The 26,705-nt window shown below is 36.9% G+C and overlaps 3 protein-coding genes across 3 annotated transcripts in view; 1 reads left to right on the top strand and 2 right to left on the bottom strand.

Moving 5' to 3' along the window:
- Positions 1-3,252, bottom strand: part of LOC133522594 (uncharacterized) — a 343,490-nt gene extending 340,238 nt beyond the window's left edge. The window contains exon 1 of the mRNA XM_061857951.1: positions 2,719-3,252. The gene's annotated coding sequence lies outside the window, so the exon portion shown is untranslated. The remainder of the gene's footprint in view (positions 1-2,718) is intronic.
- Positions 3,253-4,061: 809 nt separating this feature from the next.
- On the bottom strand, positions 4,062-9,006 carry LOC133522591 (THAP domain-containing protein 1-like). The gene is made up of 5 exons (XM_061857947.1): positions 8,783-9,006; positions 8,520-8,625; positions 7,725-7,839; positions 5,663-5,855; positions 4,062-4,751 (listed from the first exon to the last, which is right to left on the bottom strand). Exons 2-5 carry the CDS (start codon positions 8,599-8,601, stop codon positions 4,128-4,130), a joined length of 1,014 nt encoding a protein of 337 aa, XP_061713931.1. The 5' UTR covers positions 8,602-8,625; positions 8,783-9,006; the 3' UTR covers positions 4,062-4,127.
- Positions 9,007-9,155: 149 nt separating this feature from the next.
- LOC133522593 (ras-related protein Rab-39B) lies at positions 9,156-11,639 on the top strand. Its single transcript, XM_061857950.1, has 3 exons — positions 9,156-9,351; positions 9,430-9,781; positions 9,961-11,639. Exons 1-3 carry the CDS (start codon positions 9,244-9,246, stop codon positions 10,167-10,169), a joined length of 669 nt encoding a protein of 222 aa, XP_061713934.1. The 5' UTR covers positions 9,156-9,243; the 3' UTR covers positions 10,170-11,639.
- The last annotated feature ends 15,066 nt before the right edge of the window (positions 11,640-26,705 follow it).

The following is a 26,705-nucleotide window of genomic DNA, read 5'->3' as shown; positions in this document are numbered from 1 at the left end:
GACGTAGTAAAAATTAAACCCCCCTCGTTGCACAATGTTCAATTTGAACTATAGTTCTAAGTTGTTAAGTCACCTGAGTTACCTAGACTACTTCAACCCTATTTATTACTACTTAGGTACTAAATAGGCGAACTATCTTGACCTAGCTACCTTAGTGTCTTGAACAATCAAGGCAGGCCACCGACGAGACGGTAATAATCTTATTATTCTTATTAGGTTGTTCTTGGCGTTGAGGACGAATTTGTCATGAAAGGTTGTACGGTCAACGAACAATTTAAGTAATAGGTACCGACTTTGTCGTACTCAAAATTAGAATGAGTAAAATTGCCTTATGGCTCCTCTACATGATGGCCCAGCGCAGGCCAGTCCAAGGGATGCATTTATGCGTTAGGGAGTAAGTGATATTGCTATCTCATTTCATCGCATAGCTGCATCCCTTAAATTGGCCTACGCTGGGCCATCGTGGAGAGGAGCCCTTACACGCACACGCCACGCAAGCGGTATGCCGTCTGCCATAAGGATGTGTATATTACAACGCGCACGTGCATGTGTACGCACACGCATCCGATGCAAGCGTCCGGTGTATGCATGAAAAGGAGTAAAAGGACGAAAAAATAGCTTAAGAGGGAAGAATAGCTTTGCGATCCTAATCGAACGTACGTACATTTTTGATGAAATTTCAATTTCGGGAGAAAACAGTTTCGACTAACTTAACAAATCACTCTGATTTTGATGTCGATCGCTTCAGCATAATATGTTCTGTTCTAGGTCTATAGATTCGCTTTATAAAATGTGATTAAAATTTGGTCGTTTAAGCCGCTTGTTTTATAAAAAACTATGTAAAAAATGTTTAAAGCGGAACCTGTAAACCTAGAATATTATGCTGAAGCCGATCGACTTCAAAATCAAAGTGAATACGTAGGCAAAGCTATTCTTCCCTCTTAAATGATGACATCCACATCATAATGCGCTAATCTATAAAATATGGCTGCAAACGTCAAAATTACTAAGTAGCTAAATCTGAATATCAGTTTAGTTATTGCATTTGTTGACGTAAAGTTATTATTACCGAATGACAAGGTTCTAAGTGAATTTACTCAATACTATTTCTTTTCTTACCATCAAATATACCTTAGGTACAGTCGAGGAAATTCATTATTTAGCAGTTTACGGTTCACTTTACATTGGACAGCTCTTAGCATAAGTTTTTACAACAAAAATTACTTAAACCGCAAATTGCTAAAGAATCAATTTCCTCGACCGTACCTAGCTAGAGACTGGCCGAATACTTGGCAAAGTAATTAGTCGGTGTTCGGCAAGTTTCCAATGTTCGTACCTATTACTTTGTTTGTTAGTTTTAAAACTCCAGCAGGATTTTATTTACCAATTGAACTTGTCCTAAAACAGAAATACAGGGTAGGTAGAAAACAATCATTAAATCAGATATAAGCAGCAGGTACGGTAATACTTTCGCCGTTAAGTTTAAAGAAGTCTTTTGATATTTATGCCCTTGTTGTGTGTCGTGTACCAACATAGGTATGATATGTATTACATACCTACCTAAGTCCTAATAGGCAAGTAGATTTATAAAGGTTCTTATACTTATCACGAAAACAAGCCCCACATGTCCCGATCCTGATTAAATAATCTAATCAAAAGGACCCGAGTGAAAGGGAACAGGAAAAACCATAATAAAAAGAAACCCGTCTTAAGGTAAGGTAAGGTTCAGGAATCTACCTATATAAACAATCAATCGAATATTTATTCTTCATTGTTTACCAAAAAAAACAATCATAAACAACGTTAGACAAAAGGTGTCTTATCACTAAGAAACGATCTTATCATACGGTCAAGGGATTTTATTTCTGTATCATTTCCTACCTTAATTAATATTGTATGTCACTGACAATGTACCCTACGAGTATGTACTTACCACTTCGTATCAATTCCCCGACTACAAGGATTTATTGTAATGATGTTGACCGCTAGAAAAATAAAAGTTTGATGAAAACACATGCAAAAGAGCGCCTGGCGTCCGTTGCCTCGTTGGATGGACGACATTCGGAAGATTGCGGATCACTTCTGGATGAGACAGATTATCTCAGGACCGGGACAAGTGGTGTATTAAAAGAGATGCCGATTATGATGAAGAAAGGAAATTATGCAGAATCTATAGCAGTCAACACGACGATCCCCGGCAAACAATGTGTCGTTTTCAAGTACAAGATCACTTGTAGTTCTTGTCGATTATTAATGACACCTTTTATGTCGTATTGGTGAATTCTAAGTCGTCCCTATCCACAACCGACAATCTGGTAAGTACTTTTTGCTAAGTACATCACAAATGACCCGAATATTTGAACTAACGCGACCTCACCGCGAACTTTCACTGTCGGCACTGCCACTGCAACGATACACTAATTGCATGAACCAGGAAACATACTTTCGATTGGCTTATAAAAGAAATTGTCGCCCATACAAGCGGAGAAACTTAGGTCAACACATGACGCGAATAACATTTTAATATTTAATAATTTAGTTATAATGGTACATTAAAAATCTACACGTCCTATTGGATGCCGGCACATGTATGGCGTTCGGCTTTTATGGTCGCCGTACGCGCTTAGAATCGCGATTACGAAAGTCCTGTTACCGGCGTCGCTGGCCCATTCGTAGCCTAGCCCCATTCGCCTTAAAACTGAATTAAGTTCCAAATACCTTTTACAAATCCGTCTGCAGACTCGCAACTCCAATAAATCCAGAACTAAACAAAAACAAAACACTAGCACTTGAAAACACAAAATAAACTTGTCACTTTTAGGTCATACACACACACGCATCCTTGTTTAGGGAAACAATAAAAAAACTTGCACAATATTTGGACAGATGGGTATTTATTTTGGATCACGCACGCCGCGTGGTTAAAGCGCGCGACACAACCTTCCCGCGCGGAGGTTTCTCAACACTAAACCGGAACCATTTGTTGGGCTCGTCTATTCTATTCAGGCACTTCGTTACGGCCGTATAACACCTTCTCTTTTTAACCACAGCGCTGTGACCGCGCCATCTATCGGCAAACGGCGGCGTTAACACGAACGGTTTGTTTTGACTGCAAGGAAGAAAGATGGCCGATTGACAGCTGACGTTAACTAGCAAAACACGTCCTTGTTACACGGTAATAAAACTCAATACGAATTTAGCATGCAAAGTCGTTCCAGCGTGAAATGCTGTGGAGCAAAAGGTGACTCTAAAGCATTGGAATAAGATTGATTTTTCTCTAGTGACACGCGGGCGTATAAGAAATCAAAAGTAACAGTGAAATTGATAGGATTGCCTTGGCGGTTACGGTATTATCGAAATTGCACCTATTGCCTTGGGATAACCTTTCTGAATCCAGTCTTGCTCTGCAAACATCTAATTTAGTTTATATGTTATCTACTCGCACCTCACTGTTAATTCAAATTGCTAATATATACACAATATATGTATAGTACTTTTGAATGCAGATATTTTGGTGCAGTACCCATGTAAACAAGAATTAAATGAATATAAAAGCTTAAAAATCATTAAATACATACGATAAGTGTGTCTCACTATGTTTCTCCTATAGCCTATTGAACCAAGCCTGTTGATGAGAGTTTTCCACTTTAAAATTATATTATAAGTGCCCTTTTTTTCACAGTTGATCCATTTGAAACGAATTGTCAGAAAAGTACAGCAAAATCCCATTAATCTCGATCTTTATGTAAACTTGTGACACACGTCAGATTGACAAAGTTTTTTTTTATGATTATACTTCTGAGGTTTGTGCTGATTACATGTAAGGTTAAATATCAATTGGAGCGCCGTTCTAGTACGTCATAAACTGATTAGGGTAAGTCAACCTATTGTTGGCACTTCACCATCATTGGTACTTTCACCCATTCTGCAAGGTTTCAAGGCAACCGCTCTGACAACTACTGATACCTTTTGGGTACCATTCAATGACCAATGGGTATTTTACCCTGTTAGAAATATTAGGATGCAGCCATACAAATTCGTCATACAATGACTAAACAATGTAACATTTCAAATGTCTTTATTCACAAAAATATCCAGAATCTATTCTTATAATACATAATCAATAATCATCCTAACGTAACTTTGCAACTCAGTTCTTTATCAGTTTGTTCAGAAATAACTTTAATCATACTACTATTGGACATTACATTTTTTGGTGTATACCCTGCGTCCACCCATGTCTCTAACACATCCGTACTTGGTAGCATGGTCCTAAGTGTATTTCTAATATAAATGTATGCTTGTGGAGAATATTTGTAAATACTAAGCGCAAAGTTCTTCAAATCGTCTGTATGTCTAGTCGGCATGGCTAGAACTAAACCGTTTTTATCCTCCTTAATTTTATCTTGTAAAGTTAGTAGTATCCTTGATTTTTTCTTCCGCTTTTGATTTAGGATTTTCTTTTTCATTTCTATAGTTTCCTTTAGTTTTTGGAGTTTTTTGTTTTGTCTATTGTGGATCCTCATGTTGTACCTGAGCTTGTCTCTTAAGCCGACGGCTTGTCGTTGCATTTTCTGGACCTCAGTGAAGAGTCTGAGTAGCTCGACCTGGTCTTGTCCGGTGGCTGGTTTTGTGTGAGATATGTTGTTGAATTTTGGTTTGTGTTCGTCCTGGGAATCTCTGTCTTCGTCTTGGGAATCCATTTCGTAGTCTTCTTCGTTGTCTAGCGTTTCTTCATCTATGTATTCCACCTAAATGAACAAGTAGCATGTTATTTCATTGAAATAGAATAAATGTGATTTTTGAACTTGCGAATTTTATTAAATAGGTTTTTATGGCCCAGATTTGGAAGCACTTTACAAACAAATCAATGGTCATTGTTAGTTGGCAAACGAGATCTCGTTGCATGAGTGTTTATGATGGAACTGAAATTTCATCACATTATGATATCATTAAACATATTGGCAATAGAGGTGTTCAGATATTTGTGAGCATCTTGGCTGCTCCAATATATCTCGTTTTAAAGCCTCTAAGATTACAATAAAATAAAAAACCTTATGGTGCGGAATACTTAATAGAATCAGGCGTTCTTTTGCAGAAATCCATATTAATGAAAAACTATTTTATTTTCGCGGCGGGTGGGTTTTAAAGTTTATTAGGCGGGTCCACGCAAGTATACGCGCGAGGCAATTTCCTCGTGCACACGAGGGCCAGTGTAGACGTGCCTAGGCCGAGGCAGAGCACACATTTTCCTCGGGCGAGCGCGACCTTGGCCGAGCCGCTGGGCAGGCTCAGAGGCGCCTCAGTCATTTGCCGCGAGCTGATCGGGTATAACGGGTTGGCACTGAATGACTAGCACGTTATTATTTCGCGGATTGGCAAAGTAATATTTTGTTTTAATCCTTGGTGAGGGTGCGGAGTGCTAGGGTCGGCAACGCGCATAGAGTTGCAGGCGTTCATAGTCTACGGAGACTGCTCACCAACAAGCGGGCCACCGGGGTATAAAAAAGTTTTTTCTTTTTCTGGGTTGAAAAGTCGTCTCTAAAGTGTCTTAAGAAAAACTAGTGGTTACGTCAGACCTTAGGATTAGGTTGCCAAAGAGAACCGCGGCCTTATTTAAATTGTAACCAGGAACACTCTTAAGATGGGATGGAACAATAACCTCAAGAACATGATGCGGCAGTTTCTGCGACGGCACCGCCTTGCTGTTCAGCACCATGTCATTATTGGTGTCGCAGTGAAAGCAGTCCACCGAGAAGTGCTGGATGCAGATGTACGAGTAGTCGGTGGGAGTCCAGTTGTTCCGACCAGTTAGGTCTGTCCACACTTGCCGGAGTTGAGGGTCTTCGGGAAACCTGCAAACATAGCAGGTATTTTAATAGTGACATAGACATTTTATGTCCACAAAAATATTGGAATTAGGTTACCATAGAATCAGATGTCTTAGGTCCACAACACATTTAGCAGTGAAGTGGGAGGAGGGATAAAATCGGATTCCCTAGTTTGCCATAGGAGTGGCAGAACTGAAAAGGTTAAGAACCACTGATTTAGACAGTTTGACCCTGGACCAACTTAATCTTTCGGTTTAGCACATGGTTGACTAGTAGAGAATACCTTTCTTTCACATAATAAAAAATAATAATAATAAAGCCTTTTATTCTTTGTAAATGGTTACAGATGTGAAATTAAAACTTCTTCTCTTCTTCTTCTTTAGCCCTTCTCTACCCTTTCGGTGTAGGCCTCCTTAATTTTATGCCACTCGTCACGGTTCTGTGCGACCTGGAGCCACTTCTTCCCCGCAGTCCTTTTGATGTCGTCGTCCCAACGCATCTGGGGTCTACTTTGAGGACGTTCCTCCCCCCATGGTCGCCATTCCAGTAGACGTTTGCTCCACGAATCGGTTTTTCGTGCTATATGACCGGCCCATTCCCACTTCAGTCTGGCTACGCGTTTTACAACATCGGTGACCTTGCTCTTCTGTCTCAGCCACTCATTCGTTTTACGGTCTCTCAATGTGAAATTAAAACTTATATCTAATTATGGTTTTTTTAATTGGTCTTTCACATACTGTACAATAATGTTTAAATAATAAATAAACTAGAGTCTTTGTGAGCTGTAGACAATAGATGTAACGAATAGTGTCTTAGCCGAATACCGAATATTCGGCGGAGCCATCGGCCGAATAGCCGTATATTCGGCTAGTAGTTTTAACTAAAATTGATTAAATTCGAACGCGCGCGTGCGTGCGCTATGCAAGTTGCAACTTGTTTCTCGCTGTAGGCAGTATGATAGAAATTGCGCTTATTCTGCACACTGTGCTTCAATATGGGCCGGTTCACACCGGAATTCAGCGGCCGGCAGAGACGCGACGAGCACTTTCAGTGCAAAATAATTTTAACCAGTTCGAGGTATTCAAGTGATAGTGGTCGTTTTAAATATGTAGATAAAGTTTAAATTATTTCATAGGAGGCGGCGCGCGGCCGCCGGCGGCGACGAGCCCGCCGCTGCCATTCCGCTGTGAACCGGCCCTATTGAATTGCGGACATTGCGTTGCGTTAGTTTTCATCGTGTGTGTAAAAAAAATATTTTGTATTATTTTACTCCTGTTTTGAATATAAAGGTAATCTGAAAGATTATACTGATCTTAATAATTGATTGCCTACTTGTATTTTCTTTTTTTACCCCTCGTTTACCGTTATCTACGTGTTAAGTACTATTCGGTATTCGGCCGAATACTATGCCACTATTCGGAATTCGGCCGAATACTATGCCACTATTCGGAATTCGGCCGAATACTATGACACTAAGTATATACACAGTGAATTTTGGCCGAATAGGCCAAATACCGAATAATAGCCGAATATTCGTTGCATTTCTACTGTAGACCTCGCGAGCATGACTTAAAACTCAATAAATGTATGGCCATTTTGAATAGATTCCATAAACTAAATCAACAAAAATAATCCTATTTAATCATCAAACCGGCTCACATTTTTCTTTTTTTTTTACTTTCATCTTCCATCGCTTTCTTAGCCATAATCAGATTGTATGTATCTATAAATTACACAAGAAACAAACTCACTAAATTTCACAAGAATTGGTTGAGAATTGTGTCATGTAGAGAAGAAAATCCAGACTCTCAAAAGCATTTTTACCCAAGCTGAAACAGAGACCTCCGCTAACGCCCGGTCAATAATAAAATCTAGAAGAAGTTGAATAATTACCTGAAGAAAGACTCATCATTCATGTTCTTGGAGTCATCACAGCCGAGGACCGCACAGGTTTTAGTGATCTCAGTGTCAGCCTCCGCACTCTGCTTCACCTCGGGGGCCACCATGGCTAAAAATATTGATATTAAAATAATAAGTTTGTTTCTAGTATAAAAATCAAAATTAACAATTTTGTCCTTAATTTACATAAACTTGTTTTAATGTAGCAATTAGTCTTAGTGAATATGGTTGAAAGTTCACACCAGAACCCACTATGAAGTAAAGGCCTCTTTCAGAGTCTGCCATGTATTTCTATTCTGAGCACTCCAAATCAAGTGCCTGGACCTGGTTTAGTGCATTTTATGACATGTGATTAAGGAGTAGTTTATAAAATGATCTGCCCTGTGAGGGTAGCTGTGTGAAGCAGCTTGGTCTGTAAAGACAGGCCCAGTCAGCACTGTTTCTTAGCTGTCCTAATTCAGGTGCATTCCGAGTACAATCTGTGTAATATGTGATAAATAAGTATATGTATGTAGTAAGTATTGTACCATGTTATGTATGCCGTATGCCAAATTGTTAACACACTGCCAAGTATGCAGACATGTTTTCTATTTAAAATCTTAAGCATAACACTATTGTAACTATACTATATCAAATTTTAATGAGTTTAGAAGTCTTCAGCGCCACTACCTACCTAATGAGGCAGTCTCATACGGCACAAGCGGCTCAATATTTAAGTAAATTACATAAACACAATGTATTTGTTAAACCTAATTGATACATGTTTGTTTGTTTGCTTTTACTACATACCGATAGGCGTAGATTTTCCTTTATTTTCATTGAATTCGTTGACAGTATCCTTCATTTTAGCAATAGCTTGGGAAAAACTCATCACTCTTTTTAAAAATCAAGCTATCTGTAAAACAAATATTATAAATAATGATTAATGATTTCTTACGTATAATTATTTAAATATTATTTAATGTGTAAGCATGTTTGAATATTATAATGAGATATTTAAATGGGTTTAAATTTGCGTTCTTTCACATTTTATGATTTTAATGAGTCCTTACCTTGTTAGGTCCATAAACCGTTCGCAGCGCTGTCATAGGTTACTTGTACGATATTCTTTAAATAACTTGTTTTTGTAGCACTAAATGCACGAAACAACTGATATACATTTAACTATGAATAAAAAAAACACGAATAACATATATTACACATAATATTTCTATTTTTCATTTACTATTTTACGTATTGGACAAACAGCGCGAAGCCGTAGCCGCCTTATTGTTTTTTATCAACGTTGATGTCCATAGACCACATAGACTATATTTTATATTTCGGGCACTATATTTTATATTTCTTTCAGTTTCTGCTCAAACTTATCTGTATACTAGCGCCAAATGACAGTTCGTCTATTTTCATTCTAGTGACTGGGCCTATGAAAAAAAAGTCATTTGATGTGATACGTAATTTTTGACGGAACCTTTGTTGGTATCAATTATATGTTATTTATAAAAGTGCTTCTAAAATGGTTGATCCAATATTCGACTACCAGTTCAGGCTTATTCTAATTGGAGACAGTACAGTGGGCAAGAGTTCGTTGCTGAAATATTTCACAGATGGAAAGTTCGCAGAGGTAACATCCATTCATTGTTTTTGTGTTGTTCTAGTCAATTTTAGTGGATTGATATGTTAATTACGCACTAATTTCCAGTTGTCCGACCCGACGGTGGGGGTAGATTTCTTTGCTAGAATAATAGAAGTGCAAGACGGGACGAGAATTAAACTGCAGCTATGGGACACTGCTGGTCAGGAAAGATTTAGATCTATAACGAAGTCGTATTATAGAAACTCAGTCGGTGCGCTGCTAGTGTACGACGTATGTAACAGATCAAGTTTCGAGCACATACCATTGTGGATGATGGAGGCCAAGAGGCACATAGAGCCCCACAGGCCAGTTTTTGCCTTAGTGGGATGTAAAATCGACCTTGTAGGAACAGACAACAAGAATGGTGCTAGAAGGGAAGTGTCTTGTGAAGAGGCCCGAATGTTTGCTGAAGAAAATGGTATGTGCAAGTATCTATTTAACTATATACCTAATTATGATCAGCATTATAAAATACTGTTTATTTTATTTTTTTATTTGCAAATATTTTATTTTTTTAAATGCAATTATGATAGCAATTGTTGCTATGTTGTTTGTTCTTCATAGCTAAGTTCTGGACTACATTAAACCCATTTTTAGGTCTTCACCATGTGGAAACATCAGCAAAAACAGGCATGAATGTAGAAGAAGCTTTCGTACTTGTGGCCCAAGAAGTGTACAACCGTATTCAAACAGGAGAATATAAAGTAGAGGATGGGTGGGATGGAATAAAGACAGGTTTCAACAGACCCAACGGAATGGACTTCAACCTGCTCGAGGCCGAAACCGTCCAGTCCACATGCTGTTAAATGTAAATATTGACAGTAGCATAGCTCATGTAATGCATAAGCATAATTTTATAACATTCTATTAATTAAGGTTTAGCTCGAAGTTATTTATAGTGCACTACACTGTGTAATGCATTATGTCTACGGCCACTTAGTCATTGATCTGCAATACTCAAATTAAATTGGTTATTTATTATTCCATAGATAAAAGTGGTGTTGGTCTCAAATTTCTAAATGCCAATCAGCCTAAACCGAGAACCAAAGAAAAAAAATGTTGTTAACTTGATCTTTTGTTAATTTTTGAAGTCAATACTAACATTCTAATAATTATAATTTTACAATTTATGTAAGTCAAATTTAATATACCTGAATATATTGTACCTGGAACATTGTAAGTTTAATGTTAACAATGCATAAATAAATTAAGGAAAAACTAAAATGATAAATATTCATCACAATTCATCTAAATATTTAATAAGCCACCAGAATAAATAACATGTTAGAAGCCCTGGATGTAACATTTGCTTATTTTTAATTATAACAATTTGACAGGATACAGTATCCATTTTGTAACTACATATATTCTAGAGGAAAAATGGCATTAAAGAGCCAGTCATGGAAATATCTCCACAAATATATGTGTCATTTTTTTTTACTGGCAATAGGTACTGATATTTTTTTAAGGTTAAAAATAAAACATTATGTTCAAATTTGTTTAGAATTTTCTAAAGAAAAGCAAGACCTCTTTGATGCCATATTTCACCGAAATTATAATGAAGTTTTAGTCGCATAGAGCATGACATAGGCATATAAATTAAACCAACATTGTCATATTGCTCGTTATAAATATGAAATAGATTCCAGGGTCACAAAACCACAGACACTGGCAGGCTCTCTACTGAGGCAGAGATGAGAGAGCATTATTTGTTTGACAGAGGAGCAGAGAAGACATGTAATAGTATTGCTTGATTGTACCTGGCGTGATGTTGTCTTGGGAATATAGATGGAGTTGTTTCCCATTGCCTTCTGCACCATGTTTTAGGGTTGAATTGAGCCACGCAGTGAGCAAGGTAAAAATCCACCGAAAGCACAGTAGAGTAGAGATTTTATGCAATTTTATTGGTGGATTTTTACCTTGCTCACTGCACGGCTTCAGTCGACAGGCAGTTTAAACCCCAGATGATACAGCATCATCCAGTCGGTCACCCCAGCTAGGTGTATGGTTATACCACCATCCACCATTTACCGGGTTGATTTCTGCACATCTCTCATCTCCGCTTCCGGGGTAAATAGCCTAACTGACCATCAATGGACCTTAACTCTTTGTGTTATGTACAGCGAACTGGCAGCTAACCTGCACAAAAGCCAGGATATTATTTTGAACACTGGATTGTGTGAGCAAATTATTTGAGCTTATCGGTTCCATTATTATGACCTCAATTAGAATAACATAATTGTATGGGGAGAGGATAGTAAAATACGTTTATTTAATCAACTATTTTTTATTATAACATCCAAAATAATTCCCTGCTTGGATCTATGCACATCCAGCTACAAAAGAGCATACACGTTTTATAAATTTTTGCAGCTCACTGTACAGTCGGCATCAAATGCCTACTACCAATATGTATATTGCAAAAGACCTTTATTACCATAGGAATAAGGATGTTTTGCAACATACTTGGCCACTATCTTTTGATGCTGACTCCACACATAGAAAAAAACCGGACTAGTGCGAGTCGGACTCGCCCACCGAGGGCTCCGTACTTTTTAGTATTAATTGTTCTAGCGGCAATCGAAACATCTCTGAAAATTGCAACTGTGTAACTATTACGATTCATGAGATCTTCTGTATCTCATGGTGACAGACGGTCGGACAGCGGAGTCTTAGTAATAGGGTCCAGTTTTACCCTTTGGGTACGGAACCCTAAAATCATTGAAACGGAGTGTACATTATAATGCTCATTGGGCATTACGAGGATAGTGTTACCGCTCGACCAGTCTGTCACTTATACCTAATTGATGACGCACTAAACATATTCATGATATGATACCTACTACAATGACGAATCAAGTGCAGCATGCAATTCAAAAGGAGAATGTATGCGGGGATGACAATGATCCTTTGACAATACCCTGCATATCAAATAAGTTTAATTATGTTTCCTATTTACAAGTAATAATCTAATAATAGAAAAGAAAACAAAATAACTTGTGCGAGCTGGTAAACAGTCATAATCAATAGTAATACGCATTCTTGGGCACATTCCAAAATTACGAACGATATCATTAGTCATTTCTTGTTACATAATTGTGTGTTACCCATGTATTGCTGCGATATGGCGACGGGCCGTCCTGCGCCGAAGGGGTTAACAACCCCTAGACTAGAGTGAAAAAATAAATAATATGATATAGACAGGCATGCACGTATTAATTACCTACTGTCTATAAAAAACAGGAGAGGCAAAATGTTAGGTCACATAACATAGGGGCACGAGTGGCAGGACATCTTCACATTCTAGAAGGTAGGGTTCTAGGAGCAGAGGCGGCGTTACGAGTGGGCGACGTGGGCCACCGCCTACGGCCTCGCGCCTCAAATAAGTGTATCTCGGACACAACGTCAAAATGTTTGTTATTTCTTGCGGCACCAGAGGGCCTCGCTATATGATCCTTGCCCGCATAAAATTTTGGTCTTGCCCCGCCACTGTCTAGGAGGTACCTAACCGTCCGATACGGTTTACGGTTCAATTTTGTAATGGTTGACTTTGATCCTTATTCTTTGGCTGATATGTGTTCAATATAAAAAATGTGGCGCCATGGTATGGGGCATCATTTCGAGCGATGGCGCAACAACATTTTGCCGATGCCCGGTAAGATGGCGCCACTTTTTGATTTGTAACACATCAGTGAAAGAACAAGGATCAAAGTCAAATGGCGTTCTGAAATTTTTAATCATGGGTCGAAAGATGGCAGTAAATTTACTGTGGCTACAAAATTTTCCTTGACATTCCACCCTATTTCAAATTCTCTTTGGTAGGATTTACAAATACCTATTATGCATGTTGATGTTGTGTTGACTGAATGCTGCGTCTATGTATACAGGTGTTTATTTAGTCACCTGCAATAATTTACGGGGTGAATATATAGGTCATACTGAGAAACTTACAATGGGACAAAACCCGAAATCGCGGAATAAAAATGTCAAGGTCAGACTGTCAGAATGAAAGAAACAGCCAAATATTTATTCGCGATTTCTGCTTGATCCGGTAGTAAAAGTTTCTCAGTATGACCTATAAGTATATTCACCCCGTAAATTTATTCAGGTGACAAAATAAACATCCTGTATACATAGTTAACAAGATCTGATTGTTACGTACCTATTCAAGCAAATAAATATTTCTATTCTATTCTTAACTTATCTCAGTAAAGTTAAGAAGAACGCACTATACCTATCGAGAAATTAAAATAAGCCTGGCGATGACTGCGCTTTTTATGATGATGATTACTATCTCACACAACAAATAACTGATTCCTGAATAGCAGGTGTTACGTTACTCAATCGTGAGATTATAGAAGATTCACTCCCATATTGTTTCTGCTTCAGGGTTATGGGTATAGTCGCCATCAGATATATCGGAGCCGCCGAGGTGCTCAAAACTATCTGAACACGCACTCTGACGCCTTGACAATAAAGGCGTGTTCAGATATTTGTGAGCACCTTGGCCGCTCCGATATATCTGATGGCGACTGTACGTGGGCGAACGTATTAGGGTTGTGCAAGTCTTTCAACTTAAGCGGTCCATTTATCGCCTCCCACTTTTTCCTTTTTGGAGCGACAGGGACAAATTACCTGTGGAGTAAATAGAGTATTTTAATGATGATTATTACTCATTTCAAATCTTATAGCAATCATATTGCAATTAGAATTATGATTCATCAAATAAACAGTTTCTTTCTACCCACGATGGCCAATAGTCTTCTTTAAAGTCTCTGTTGTGAAATTTCCATTCTTTAGCATAATAATTTTAATGGGCCGTCCATGATGCGCCGTCGCGGCAAGACTCCAAACTTGCGAAATTTCCACATGGATTTGTTTTGGAAACGACTTCAATTTCTATTTGTAAAATTAAAAAACTGCCAAAGCTATTTCCGGTTATAGTCGTTCGACTTGAAGCTGGCCCCGAGCGGCTTCTTTTGTCTATTGTTAACTAAACCCGCGCGTGCCACTACCTGCGCGTCCAACGCTCAAAAAACCAGTGTAAGTGCGCTCTCGGATAACGCGCTTTTGTTCCGTATATCGAGTACACATTTTAGACTGGTTGTGTAGCGTTCGACTCGCCGGGACTCAGTAACCGTAAAGAGACCACACAAGAAATCGCAAATGATTTTTCCATTTGTTCATTATGAATTTTATTTCAATTACCATAGGAGTTGTAGTTCAATAACCGGCTAAAGTGACCGGGTCCTTTTTTTTCAGGTAGTGGCACGCGCGGGGTTAGTTAACAATAGACGAAGGATTAGCCGGTCGGGGCCAGCTACAAATCTAACGACTATAAGGACCGTGCGCGTTGGAGGGTCTGCCATCTTATGGCCTGAATCGGAACCATAAACATGTACATTTACACGTCTCGTGTTTTCTTGTGCATAGTAAGTGCTGCCATCTTGTGGGCTACATCGGAACAATAAACATCACATTCACGCCTCGCGCCAAAAATCTGACGGGGCCTGTGCTGCCTCCTACTGTTCATGCACGCTCCCTATACCGCCCACCGGCGCTCCGCTGTTCATTCTTTATTCGTGCGAGGTATTCAATTCAATTCAATTCAAATATACTTTATTCATGTAGGCCTAGCAACAAGCACTTATGAATAGTAAGACAGTATTACATATAATTATCTTAATCTAATTATCAGAGCAATTTATTGATGTTGTAAATATTATCCCATATATAATACTAATGAATATAATTCATAGATCAAATTTAATACTAAAACTTTCACAAAATATAGTCATGCAAAAAAAAATGTATAAAAAATACTAGTCTAGATTGTTTCTAGAATAAATTCTAAATGTCAAACAAATATAATAAAAACAACAAAGGAAATACATGCATTGGAATATCCATTTCATCATCATTATTCAAATATAATAAATAATTAATCATTTCGAATCACAATTAATCCCACGTTGTTTTATCATTCATGTAGTCTTGTGTGGTATAATAAGCTTTAGAAATAAGTTTACGCTTTACATGATTCTTAAATTTATTAATTGGTAACTCAGTAATATGGTTTGGAAGTTTATTATAAAATCTCACACAATTACCCATGAATGATTTTTTAATTTTATGGAGCCGAGTGAAGGGCACGGCGAACTTATGTTTATTTCTAGTATTAATATTATGAATGTCACAATTTTTCTTAAAATCGGCAATATTTTTATGCACATATAGAATATTCTCATAAATGTATTGACAGTGCACTGTCATGATGTCAATTTCCTTAAATTTATCTCTCAGTGAGTCTCTATGGTTCATTTTATATATTGCTCGAATAGCCCTCTTCTGCAGAACAAAAATGGTATTTATATCTGAAGCACCACCCCACAGTAAAATACCATATGACATAATGCTATGGAAGTAACTAAAATATACTAATCGAGCTGTTTTGACATCAGTTAACTGACGGATTTTGCTTACTGCAAAAGCTGCAGAACTCAGTCTATTCGAAAGAGTAGCAATATGGGGACCCCACTGGAGTTTAGAATCTAAAGTTATACCAAGAAAAACTGTACTATCAACTAATTCCAATTCCTCATCCTTCACAATGACACTTGTTTTTACATGCCTTACATTACTAGTGACAAACTTAATACATTTAGTCTTATTCTCATTTAACAATAAATTATTAACATTGAACCAATTTACTACTTTTGAAATAGCATCGTTTACATCATTGTAAGCTTGTTGCTGTCGTTTGACTTTGAAAATAAGTGAAGTGTCGTCTGCAAACAATACTATATCATGGTGGGTCTTTACAAGGAATGGCAAGTCATTTATGTAGATAAGGAACAGGAAAGGTCCCAATATTGACCCCTGTGGTACACCCATAGAGACCAATGACCCCGGTGATCGCTGTCCATTCACATCGACCCTTTGTATTCTACCATTTAAGTAGGACTTAAGTAAATCCAGTGCCGCTCCTCTAACTCCATAATAGTGTAGTTTCCTGATTAATGTTTCATGACAAACGCAGTCGAAGGCCTTAGACAAATCACAGAAGATACCTATAGCATCTCGTGACTCCTCCCAGGCATCGAAGATACGCTTAATTAGCTCAACACCAGCATCGGTTGTCGAGCGACCCCGTGTAAAACCAAACTGCTTATTATGCATTAAATTATTGACGTTAAAATGTCGTACTAATTGAGAAAGAATTAATTTTTCAAAAATCTTACTGAACGTTGGTAGCACAGATATCGGTCTAAAGTTAGTGGGGTCAGAGTTGCTACCCGATTTAAATAAAGGAGTTATTTTACTATGTTTCATTAAATCAGGAAACTCGCCGCAATCAACACTGTTGTTAAATATAATTACTAAGTCAGGCGCTATAATTTCTACTAAGGATTTGACAGCATGGACAGAGACTCCCCAGAGGTCATTCGTTTTTTTGACATTAACCGAATTAAACGCCTTTACTACATCGGAGGTACAAACACGTTCAAAATGAAAATCTCCACAACACTCTGGAGCGTTATCTTTTAATAGAGTAACAGCGGATGAGGGTGATGAATTTAAATCCTTAGTTGTGAAAACTGGTACGTCAGTGAAAAAATTTTCAAATTCTGTAGCTACTTCTAAATTGGAATCTATAATTTTGTTATCAATATTTAGTTTAAAATCATTCACTCTGTGTTTCGAGCGACCAGTCTCCACATTGATTACTTTCCAGGTTGCTTTAATAATGTTGGGACTATTTTTTATTCTTTGACTTAGATAATTTCGCTTAGCTATATGACAATCTATTTTAAACTTTTTCGAATATTGCTTGACATGTTCTTTAAATTCATCACTCGTGTTAAACCGCCGTTCCTCATACAAGGCATACAGTGCACGTCTTCGTTGATGTAAGTCCGCAGTAGCCCACTCACTAAAAACTGATGCACCACTAACTACGACCGATTTTGAAGTAAATATCGCATTATAATGATCCATAAAAGTGTGAAAGAATGAATTATACATACTATTTGGACCCATATCGGAAGACAAAAAGGGTAGCGCCTGAACTAGACTTTGCTTCATTCTTTCTACGCGGTCCGAGGTTACTGGTACAAAAGTTATTTGTTTTCTCAAAGTATTTTTCCTTAATGTCTCAAATACCATTAATTGACCTAAGTGGTCTGATTCTAAATTACTGATAACTTTTTTAGTAATAGGAACAATATCAGTGAAAATATTATCTATACAGGTTGCACTAGTAGCAGTCACTCTAGTAGGCTCCATAAACATGTGGTTGAGATTACCAGATTTGAATAGATTCAACAATCTACAAGACATTGTTGAATTTTCCAAAATATTTACATTAAAGTCGCCGCATATAAATAATTTCTTACTAGAAGATGATATTTTAAGTAGCACAGAATCCATTACACTTTCAAATATTTCATAATTACTTAATGGCGGCCTATACACACAGACAACAATAAATTGCTCCAATTCTACTGCACTTAGTTCTATAGTCCGTTCAACAGACATGGATACAATATCCTTACGTTCCTTAAATTTTAACTGACTATTTAATATAATTAACGACCCACCATGTATGGAACTAATTCTGGTGAACGAACTTCCCACCTGATGATTATTAAATTGAGGCATTAATTCATTATTTGTTAACCAATGTTCAGTAATACATAAAATATCAACATAATAATCGTTCATAAAAAGTTCAATCTGTAAATCTTTTCCTCTAATACATTGAATGTTTTGATGCACCAGGTGGATATACTTTCCATGTTTACAGTATTTTTCATTATATTTATTTAAAACTAAATTGCCAGAGACAGAATCTTTTGTCTTAACAGCTAGTTTAAATCATTGGTTATGACTGGAACCAATTCCAAGCTCATACTGGGCTGCTCAATAGGAGCAGAGTTGTCTGCCAAATTCTTGGCAGAAATGTCAAGTAAATAGGATAGCGATAAAGCTATTTGTCTCTTGTAATAATTTGAAAGGTAACACTTACCTTTAGTCAAAAACACCATAGGCATATGGTATTTACTAACAAATTTGTTAGTGTCAATTATGATAAACTTACTACTATATGTACAAAGATTATATAGAGATATATTCAACTTATGTCTAATGTTATTTTCTGCCTCTGATATTTGCTCACAATAGGGGAATGTGAAAATAATAATTTCATGCACTGCAAGTGAATTTAACTGTTCAAAGTATTTATGTAAATTATTTTTGTTCACATTTCCCCTATTACCCATAAGAATTAGCAGTGTTGTCTTAGAATTAATATTACTGTCATTTAAAATTTGTTTTAAGATATTTTCAAAGCTACTGTGAGGCAGACAATTGCTGATTGTACTAAAGTCCCTTTAGGTAATAGTTTAAAAATGAGCTCATATTGCTCCCAATTTCATCACAATACATAATAATATTAGGTTTAGGTGTGCTTTGTTGTGGAGTGTGGAAGGAGCTATTATCATTTATTTGCTGTTGTGGTAAACTGTCACACAGGCTTGGATCGAGTACACTGGTCAACAAATGTCCAGTCGCTTGCTTACATGCACATGACTGGGCATTGGTCAGCGACTCAAACCGCTCTGAATTGTGCTTAATCTGGGATATTAAATCATCCATGGCTAAAGAATATTCATTAATCACCTTTTTCGAACTCTCATTTATTGTTTCTAGGGATTGTATAGAATCCTCCAAACTCTGAACTTTTGATTTTAAAATCTGTGTGTCAGTTTCATACTGTAGTTTACTATGTTCTAATTGAACAGAATACAAGTCTAACTTATCCACTAAATTAACATTAATTTTACAAAATCTCAATTTCTTAAAAAACAATTTATTCATTTTTGATAACCTCTGGTTTTTTTTAATCATTCTATTTAATTTAATATATTTTTTGAGTTTGTTTCCGCTGCAATTTACTAGTCTTGGTGTGGTGGATTCATTGATTAAATCTATACTAACAACAGGGTTTTCAATTGGAGCGGCAACCAACTGTGAGTCGGGCCGGACCAGTTCCTCGAATAAGTTTTGAGTGTGTGCCGCTGCAGCAATATTTTGGGCCTCCTGTAGCTCGTAGATTTGCTCGTGGGCGTCGTGCAGTGCTCTCTCTAATGAGTTGATGTCTGTCAAGGCCTGTTCATATGCTGCACTACACTCAGTAAACTTGTCAACCGTCTCCTGGAGCCGGGCCCGCTCTGAATTTACATCATTGTAAACATTTTCTAAAGAACATAGTTCCTTCTTTAACTTCTCTATACTATCAAGTGATAATAATAGTTCCTTTTCACTATCCTCTCTTTCACTAAGCAATTGAGCACACAATTCCTTGGATTTTTTTAATTCCAGCAAGGTAATTTGGAGTTTGTCAGCCTCCTGCTGGCGAACCGCTGCAGCTGCTCTGCGAGTTAGCATTATAAATATATTTTATAGTAGGATAGACCCAAAACAAACCAGGGAATTGCTTACTCAAGCTAAGCGATATTACGAGCGTACTTACATGAAATAGTGACGTTTCACTATGCCTACACTGTGTTCTGACTCTGTACAATGATTTACTACGCTGTAATACAAACAAAATTGGTAATAAATAGCGATAAAAACATAGAAAATATACCGTAAAACGCTGCAACTTTGCCTGGATTTTGACGTTTTTTTCTTATATCTGTGAACCTATTTTTCATTATGAGTTTCATGAGTATTAGTCGGAAAACATACCCTATGCCTTACCAGATAAGACTCAAATCTTAATACCTAATCATACTGTATTTCCGATTTACAAGCAATCAAAGTGGCAGGCAAAGTTGTAGGCCTAAGACGTAACTTTGCCTAGACGGATATCTCCATAAATAATGTGTTGCTATTTGCAATAATATTTACTCTTGTGCATGAGACATTATGCTTGTCCCTGGCAGTCAAATTATGGCCATAAGCTTAATACTTTTTTTTTCACATGCAATAGGTAAAGTTGTAGCAGGTTCCACAAACTTTCTATACAAAAATATCGTTAACTGTAGGGTTGTGCCAAAAAAATATTGTTATTAAAAAAATCTATTTACATTGTTAGTTACAAAATAATCAACAAACAAATGTAATATAATGTTGTTTGATTTCTTTTTCTTTTAGTATTTAATAATTTGAACTTATTTTAATTTTTTTATTACAAGTACATTGCAGATACACTATTTTGCTAATTTTCAGTGCATTATTATAGTGTAAAGTTCTATTTCATTGTAAAGTTCTAATCACCCATCACCTTTGAACTCCAATTGTAATCGACCTGACACCTCACAACCCAGATTTCGATAAGAAAGATAACTGCAAGACAAATCAAATGAGCCTAAACACAGTGGGTTTATTATGTGTAGTTTAGAAGTTGCTATTTTCGGTCTCCATCATCAGACCATCTCGATGGTACCATAAACATTGCATTGTCACCCAAGTTACATAAGTATGTCAAACACCTCAATTGGTCGCTAATAAGTGGTTGAAAATTGATTGTAAACATACAACATAATTATAATACAATAAATATACAATTACAAGTAACTACAATAGAAATATAATAACAGATTGCAATAAGTTTTTTTTTTTATAATTTTCATTTTAATACCCATAAGTTTTTTTGTTAACGTTAGTTTATTATTGCATTGTCAGCAGATCTACATAGGTACCCACACAGAAAGTCGGTGAAAATCGACTTGCAAAATTTGACTTAAACAAACAAACATTGCAAGTCAATAAAAAGCTTGTAATAAATAAACTAATTTAAGCAGTTTAGGCAAGCTTATTTTTACTCTTTTCTGTACATTTATAAAATTCAGCTAGTGACAGCCCTAGACCCAGGCAAAATTGTGTCATTCAAGTTTCCAAAACACTGCCCAATATTGCCTAGTACGTTATTATGCTGAAATCATGTCCTTTTCTTGAAAATATTAAACCTACGGGAAATAGACAGTCTTTACTTACCCTGGGACGTTACCACTTCTCAAAAAACACCTTTTTCGTAGATAAAAATTCAAAAGTTGCGAGACACTAAAAAAATGTTGCCCCTCACGCCGACTTATGATACGTAACTGGCGGAGCAACAATGGAGTTACCATTGTAAAAATATGAAATATGTGTTGCCAGAATAATGAAAATTACTATCAAATGATAAAAAACAAGAAAAAACTAAGCAAATTCGAGAGATCGTAATTGAAATGAAATAGGCAAAATTGAGCTTAAATGGCAAAGTTGCAGCATTTTACGGTACCGAGACGAACACAAATTTAAATTTATAACCTACAACGGCTACAAATTTAAGATATTACAAGACACTTGTAAACGTCACTAAAGCACTTCACTTATTATGTATACATTAAAATTAACACTAAAACTATTTAATTCACACCAAAATGGCTTAATATTACATGAAATATAATTAAATATAGAATAATTAAAAGGGACCTAGCAAAATCAGCTGCTGATTCTTTGACCTTTGAGTGTCACGTCGGTCTAGCTGCCGTAACGTTCGGCAAAAGACCACTTTGTTTTCTTATAACGCTCTTCGTCTCGTACTATGGTGTTAGCTGGGAGATTACATTTTATTCGTTGTGGAATATAAATACAAATCATTTATTGTTAGAAAGTAAATAATATAAATTATATGTATTTTGTACTACACGTCTGCAATTAACACCTACGACCTCAAACCTTCAAGAAAATGCCGGCTACGCACTTACAACCCCTCTGGTGTTGCAGGTGTCCATGGGCGGCGGTATCCGCTTACAATCAGGTGATCCGTCTGCTTGTTTGCCTCCTGTGTCACAAAAAATAAAAATAAAGAAACAACATGAAGTGGTGTCCTGACAAATATGAATTAAAGTCCTTCCACATATGGATTGAAACCCCTTCTATATCCTAAAGTTTAACTATGTTTTGAAATATGTTGTTACAGTGAGTTAAAATATTCCCATTATTTTAAAAAATAATGCGTAAAAACTAGAGATGTGCCGACTAGTCGCCGACTAGTCGGGAAAGCCGACTATCCGGCTACATTTATAGTCGGCGACTAGTCGGCGACTAGTCGGCAAAATGAGCCGAATAGTCGGCTGCCTAGATCTTCCAAAAAAATAAGGAAATAAAATAAAAAACCACCATACTCGAAGTGTTTGCCGATTGGTACCAGTCCACCTCACGAAATAAGTACTTGGCATTGATTACTTTACTTGAATCACCTTCAACATCGTCAAAAAATGTCCACACGCGTGATTTTCTTTTAGACATAATGTTTATAAAGATCACTACTTGTTTATTTAAACTTTTAAACAACAATTACGATTCGTTTTGTATGTTTTTCTAATAATAACACACCGGAGCAACAAGTGAATCGGAAAGGTAAACAAAACTAGTCAAAACATGAAAACGCAACCACGTGCGGCAGCGAATCAGGCGACCCGAACGTTCCCGATTACGCCCGAACTTAGGCGAAGACCATAGTCGGCTACGCCGACTAGTCGGCCGACTAGTCGTCCACCTGACTGCCGACTAGTCGGCTAGTCGGCTAGTCGGCCAAAACCGTAGTCGGCACATCTCTAGTAAAAACTAAATCATCTAGGACAAAAGAAGCTACATACCCACATATTTATACGTACAAGATCCAGGGGCGTAGCTTCCGCCGTACCTGCCGAATCAATAGGGTTGTTTCCAATTTTTTGAAACGCTTGTATTACGTTCTATATTAACTAAAAGTTGTCCTAAAATTAAACTTTTATACTAAAAACGGCTTTAAATATGTTAAATTAACAAAATATATTTTGACAGATGCTTTCGCGCCCAAAACGCTCTTTGAAAATTGTGTGACGTCACAGTTTACGGTTTGACACATAACTACACTACATACACACGTGGAAGATAATACGAACTGTCAACTGACATTTGTCATTTGTTGTTTATTGCCTAACTGTCAACTCAACAGTGACAATCCGAGAGTTGTGACGTCATCAGAATCTTCAATGACGTTTCGAGTTCGGTCACGTGACGTGTGCCAAAAGATATTTTAAATTCCATATTTACAAAAATATGGTCATTAAAGGTCCCTTAAAAGTAGTTTAACATGTTCTTATAATCTAAAAGAATTTATTGGGATACAATTCTGCCCTAAGATTTATAGATGGAAACAACCCTATTATACGGGGCCCCCGGGGCACGGGGGCCCCCAACGTGCGTTTTTGTGAGAAATCCTTACCCTTTCTAAGGGCCCCCTAACAATTTTTTATACGGGGCCCCGCCAAGGCTCGCTACGCCACTGACAAAATCGCATAAAATCAAGGTGATCCACTATTAGCTGTCGCAGGCATGTTGTTGTGGCCTTAGATATTTTCGTCGCGATTTCCGCTATGGTCAACGTCAAGAAAGTTAACAATTTTGCCAAGTTTGGTTTCAATATCGGTGTCTAATTTTCCCGAATTTTTGGAACTTCCTTATTTCTCGATATCACCATAGGGAGGAAAGGTTTTTGAATAAAACCGACCACTTACTGTGGAGTGTCGAGTAGACGCAGCGTGGGAATAAGGCCCCCCAACCAGAAACGCAGCTCTGTCACAAGAACACGGAAGCACTAACACTAAGTAGTACCTAAATTAAAATAAATATATTTTTTTGTACTTGGAGTACCTAACTTAGTTAATGGGTATGACGATTATTCAATATAAATGATATCAATATTGATAATTCTTCCACTGAAATGAAACCAGCAGGGACTGCGGATCAGTTTAAATTTAGGTATGTTGGTTTGTCCGGTGAAACTTTGTATTGAGATATCCATTATTTGCCGTAGGTACCTACTCATTGCTCTTGCGTCTAAGTGACAGTAACTAACTCTTTTTGCCTGCCCTAAATCAATCGTCTATTAATTAAGTACTTACCTATATCACTCAAACTACCTACCTATAGCTTAAAACTTTTGTAAAGTCTAAAATTAAGAATGATATTAGTGAAACTCTCTTATAGATAAATAGACCGTTCTTGTTATGTTTCGGCAAAATCAGCAAAGGACAAAGATATATTTGTTTTGACGCGCAATTTTATACCTACTTGTTATCTTAAGTTTTGTCAACAAGGTCTTTATGTCTACTGATCGCATGAACAATAACTGTACCCATAGTGTAAATTTATTCGATAGCGAAACCGTGACGCGTTTGCGTTAAGTCTCATTTTGTATGGGATTTTGAGTTTCCAAAACGTCCCGCTTGGCGCGCTGTTTCTAAATCCCATACTAAATGAGACTTAACGCAAACGCGTACGTCACGTCAAACCCATTCAGGGCCCGTGACTCAGCGTATGGGTCATGTTCAAACAGTCGCGCAGGGCCCGTGACTCACATGTGAGTCGTGAATAAATTCTGATTTAAACATAAACAAAACGTAATATGACGAAATAATATAAGTATAATTTGAGCCAACAACCATCTTTATAAGGCATGTTGAAAAACATAATTGTAAACATGTTTTTTTTTAGTGAAACAGGGTCTAGAATATTCAAGTTTGGTTTACTGGAAGTGTAATATAGTAAATATTCTGAAATTCGAGATACATACGTGTCCCAAGCAAATGGATAAATCTACATTTCGAAAATATCAAAAATATATTTATGCCTGAAGTTATTGACATGACTCAAGGTATGGGTCACCGTGGCCTGGCGCTAATTGTAAAAACTACACATATCTTCATAGCACGCAAAAATAAACTTTATAACTTGGTTTTAAAGCTTATTTCATGACGAAACTCGTTGCAAATTGTACCTTTTTACAGTGGATTACTGTTTGGATGGTAGCAAGCAACATTTCTAAGGACCAAACATTACCATGCCAATTTTTTTTTGTTTCATTATAAAAACAGGGCGGCTTAAACAGTCACCAACTAAATGGTATATTGTATTATCGCAATAGTGTGTGAGAAATATTTAAAAGAAAATATTTTTTCTAAACATTTTCGTGGTAATAAGTACTATAATACATTTTAAGTGCTCTATTGTTTATATTATAATGACGTTTACCAAAACAAAGTTCATGACCTGCCACATGTAAGATTATCGGAGACACTTGGACAATAAACAATGGATGCACCTGGGCGGCGGCGGATTTAGCGGCGGTATTATCTTTAACGTGGTATTTCTGACATAAACTCAAGAAATGATCCCCTCTATTAGGATGTATTTTAGAGTAACATGGGAAATTATATTTAGTCACGATTTATTCGTTGGCGACTTTATGCTCCTGGTTTATGGTTAAAAAGTAAAGGCTGACTAGAAATATACATAATCACGCGCTAAGATGCAGAATTTTATTAGAACTTTTTTTTCATATTTTTCTGAACCCTATGATTATATGAAAATAACAGCGCCCTCTTGACAATGATCATCTATTTCTGATCAGGCTTTAAAATGTTCATTCTTAGTTTCTTACAAATATCAACAAATTATTAAATATATATATATTTTAATATGAACAGTAAACAGTTGGTTAGTAAAAATGTTGCATAATATTGTCCAACGGACCGGATTCATAAGCGGCAATTTCTTTGACGTTCGCGCCAGGCCCCGAGACCCATAAGCTGAGTCACACGTTTTAGCTGAAAACGGTTTGTATGGTGGCCCGGCGTGTTGTGTACGCTTCGTGGTTCGTGGCCATGAATGGGTTAATTTACACTAAGGGCTCTGAAGTAAACTAAAATCATGAACAAACAAATGAGTAGAGAGCTAACTTATATCTTATTTCATTACCCACTTAAAAGTCAAAGGCCGCACATTTAAAACTTCTACAGACCTTGCAACAATTTGTATGTAATTTTACTATATATTTGAGATTGATCAAATACCGCAATGTCTTTCAAATCGTATGCGATTATCGGAGTCGTTCGTAGAGGGCATTAACGCGCGAAACCACTTCCTTTATCAAGTTTTAACAGCCACCTTTTAAAAACTTAACTATCAACAAGAAATTAAAAATGTGGATAAGTATTTTAGTAAGATTTTAGAAACAACGAACTCCTTATGACTACTTAATAAAGGTCATACTATGCTATTTAGAAGTTAAATACGTTTTTACAAATGTAGAAACTAATTTTGGAAGATAACTATTGACCTCTCCGTGTCGTGTGTGAGTAGGCCAAGGTTTGGTTTGACACCGTACCCAAATACACGTTTTGTCATTCATGAAACTAGGCCATGTGATGGTACATTGGGTCTTTACTTTAAAGTTAAACGTGATTCGCATATATTAATAAGCTAAAACGGCAGGCAGGTGTCATAGTTCTTATTGTCTTTGT

The sequence above is a fragment of the Cydia pomonella genome, chromosome 11 (assembly GCF_033807575.1).
Source record: "Cydia pomonella isolate Wapato2018A chromosome 11, ilCydPomo1, whole genome shotgun sequence".
NCBI classification, from domain to species: domain Eukaryota; kingdom Metazoa; phylum Arthropoda; class Insecta; order Lepidoptera; family Tortricidae; genus Cydia; species Cydia pomonella.
This window is presented reverse-complemented; position numbering and strand designations above follow the sequence as displayed.

Excerpts from the sequence above, each read along its gene's own strand:
- LOC133522593 (XM_061857950.1), top strand. The coding sequence starts at position 9,244 with ATGGTTGATCCAATATTCGACTACCAGTTCAGGCTTATTCTAATTGGA. Across the intron at positions 9,352-9,429 it reads CAGATGGAAAGTTCGCAGAG|TTGTCCGACCCGACGGTGGG; the intron begins GTAACATCCATT and ends ACTAATTTCCAG. Across the intron at positions 9,782-9,960 it reads AATGTTTGCTGAAGAAAATG|GTCTTCACCATGTGGAAACA; the intron begins GTATGTGCAAGT and ends ACCCATTTTTAG.
- LOC133522591 (XM_061857947.1), bottom strand. The coding sequence starts at position 8,601 with ATGAGTTTTTCCCAAGCTATTGCTAAAATGAAGGATACTGTCAACGAA. Across the intron at positions 5,856-7,724 it reads AATGATGAGTCTTTCTTCAG|GTTTCCCGAAGACCCTCAAC; the intron begins GTAATTATTCAA and ends CTATGTTTGCAG. Across the intron at positions 4,752-5,662 it reads TGCCGCATCATGTTCTTGAG|GTGGAATACATAGATGAAGA; the intron begins GTTATTGTTCCA and ends TTGTTCATTTAG.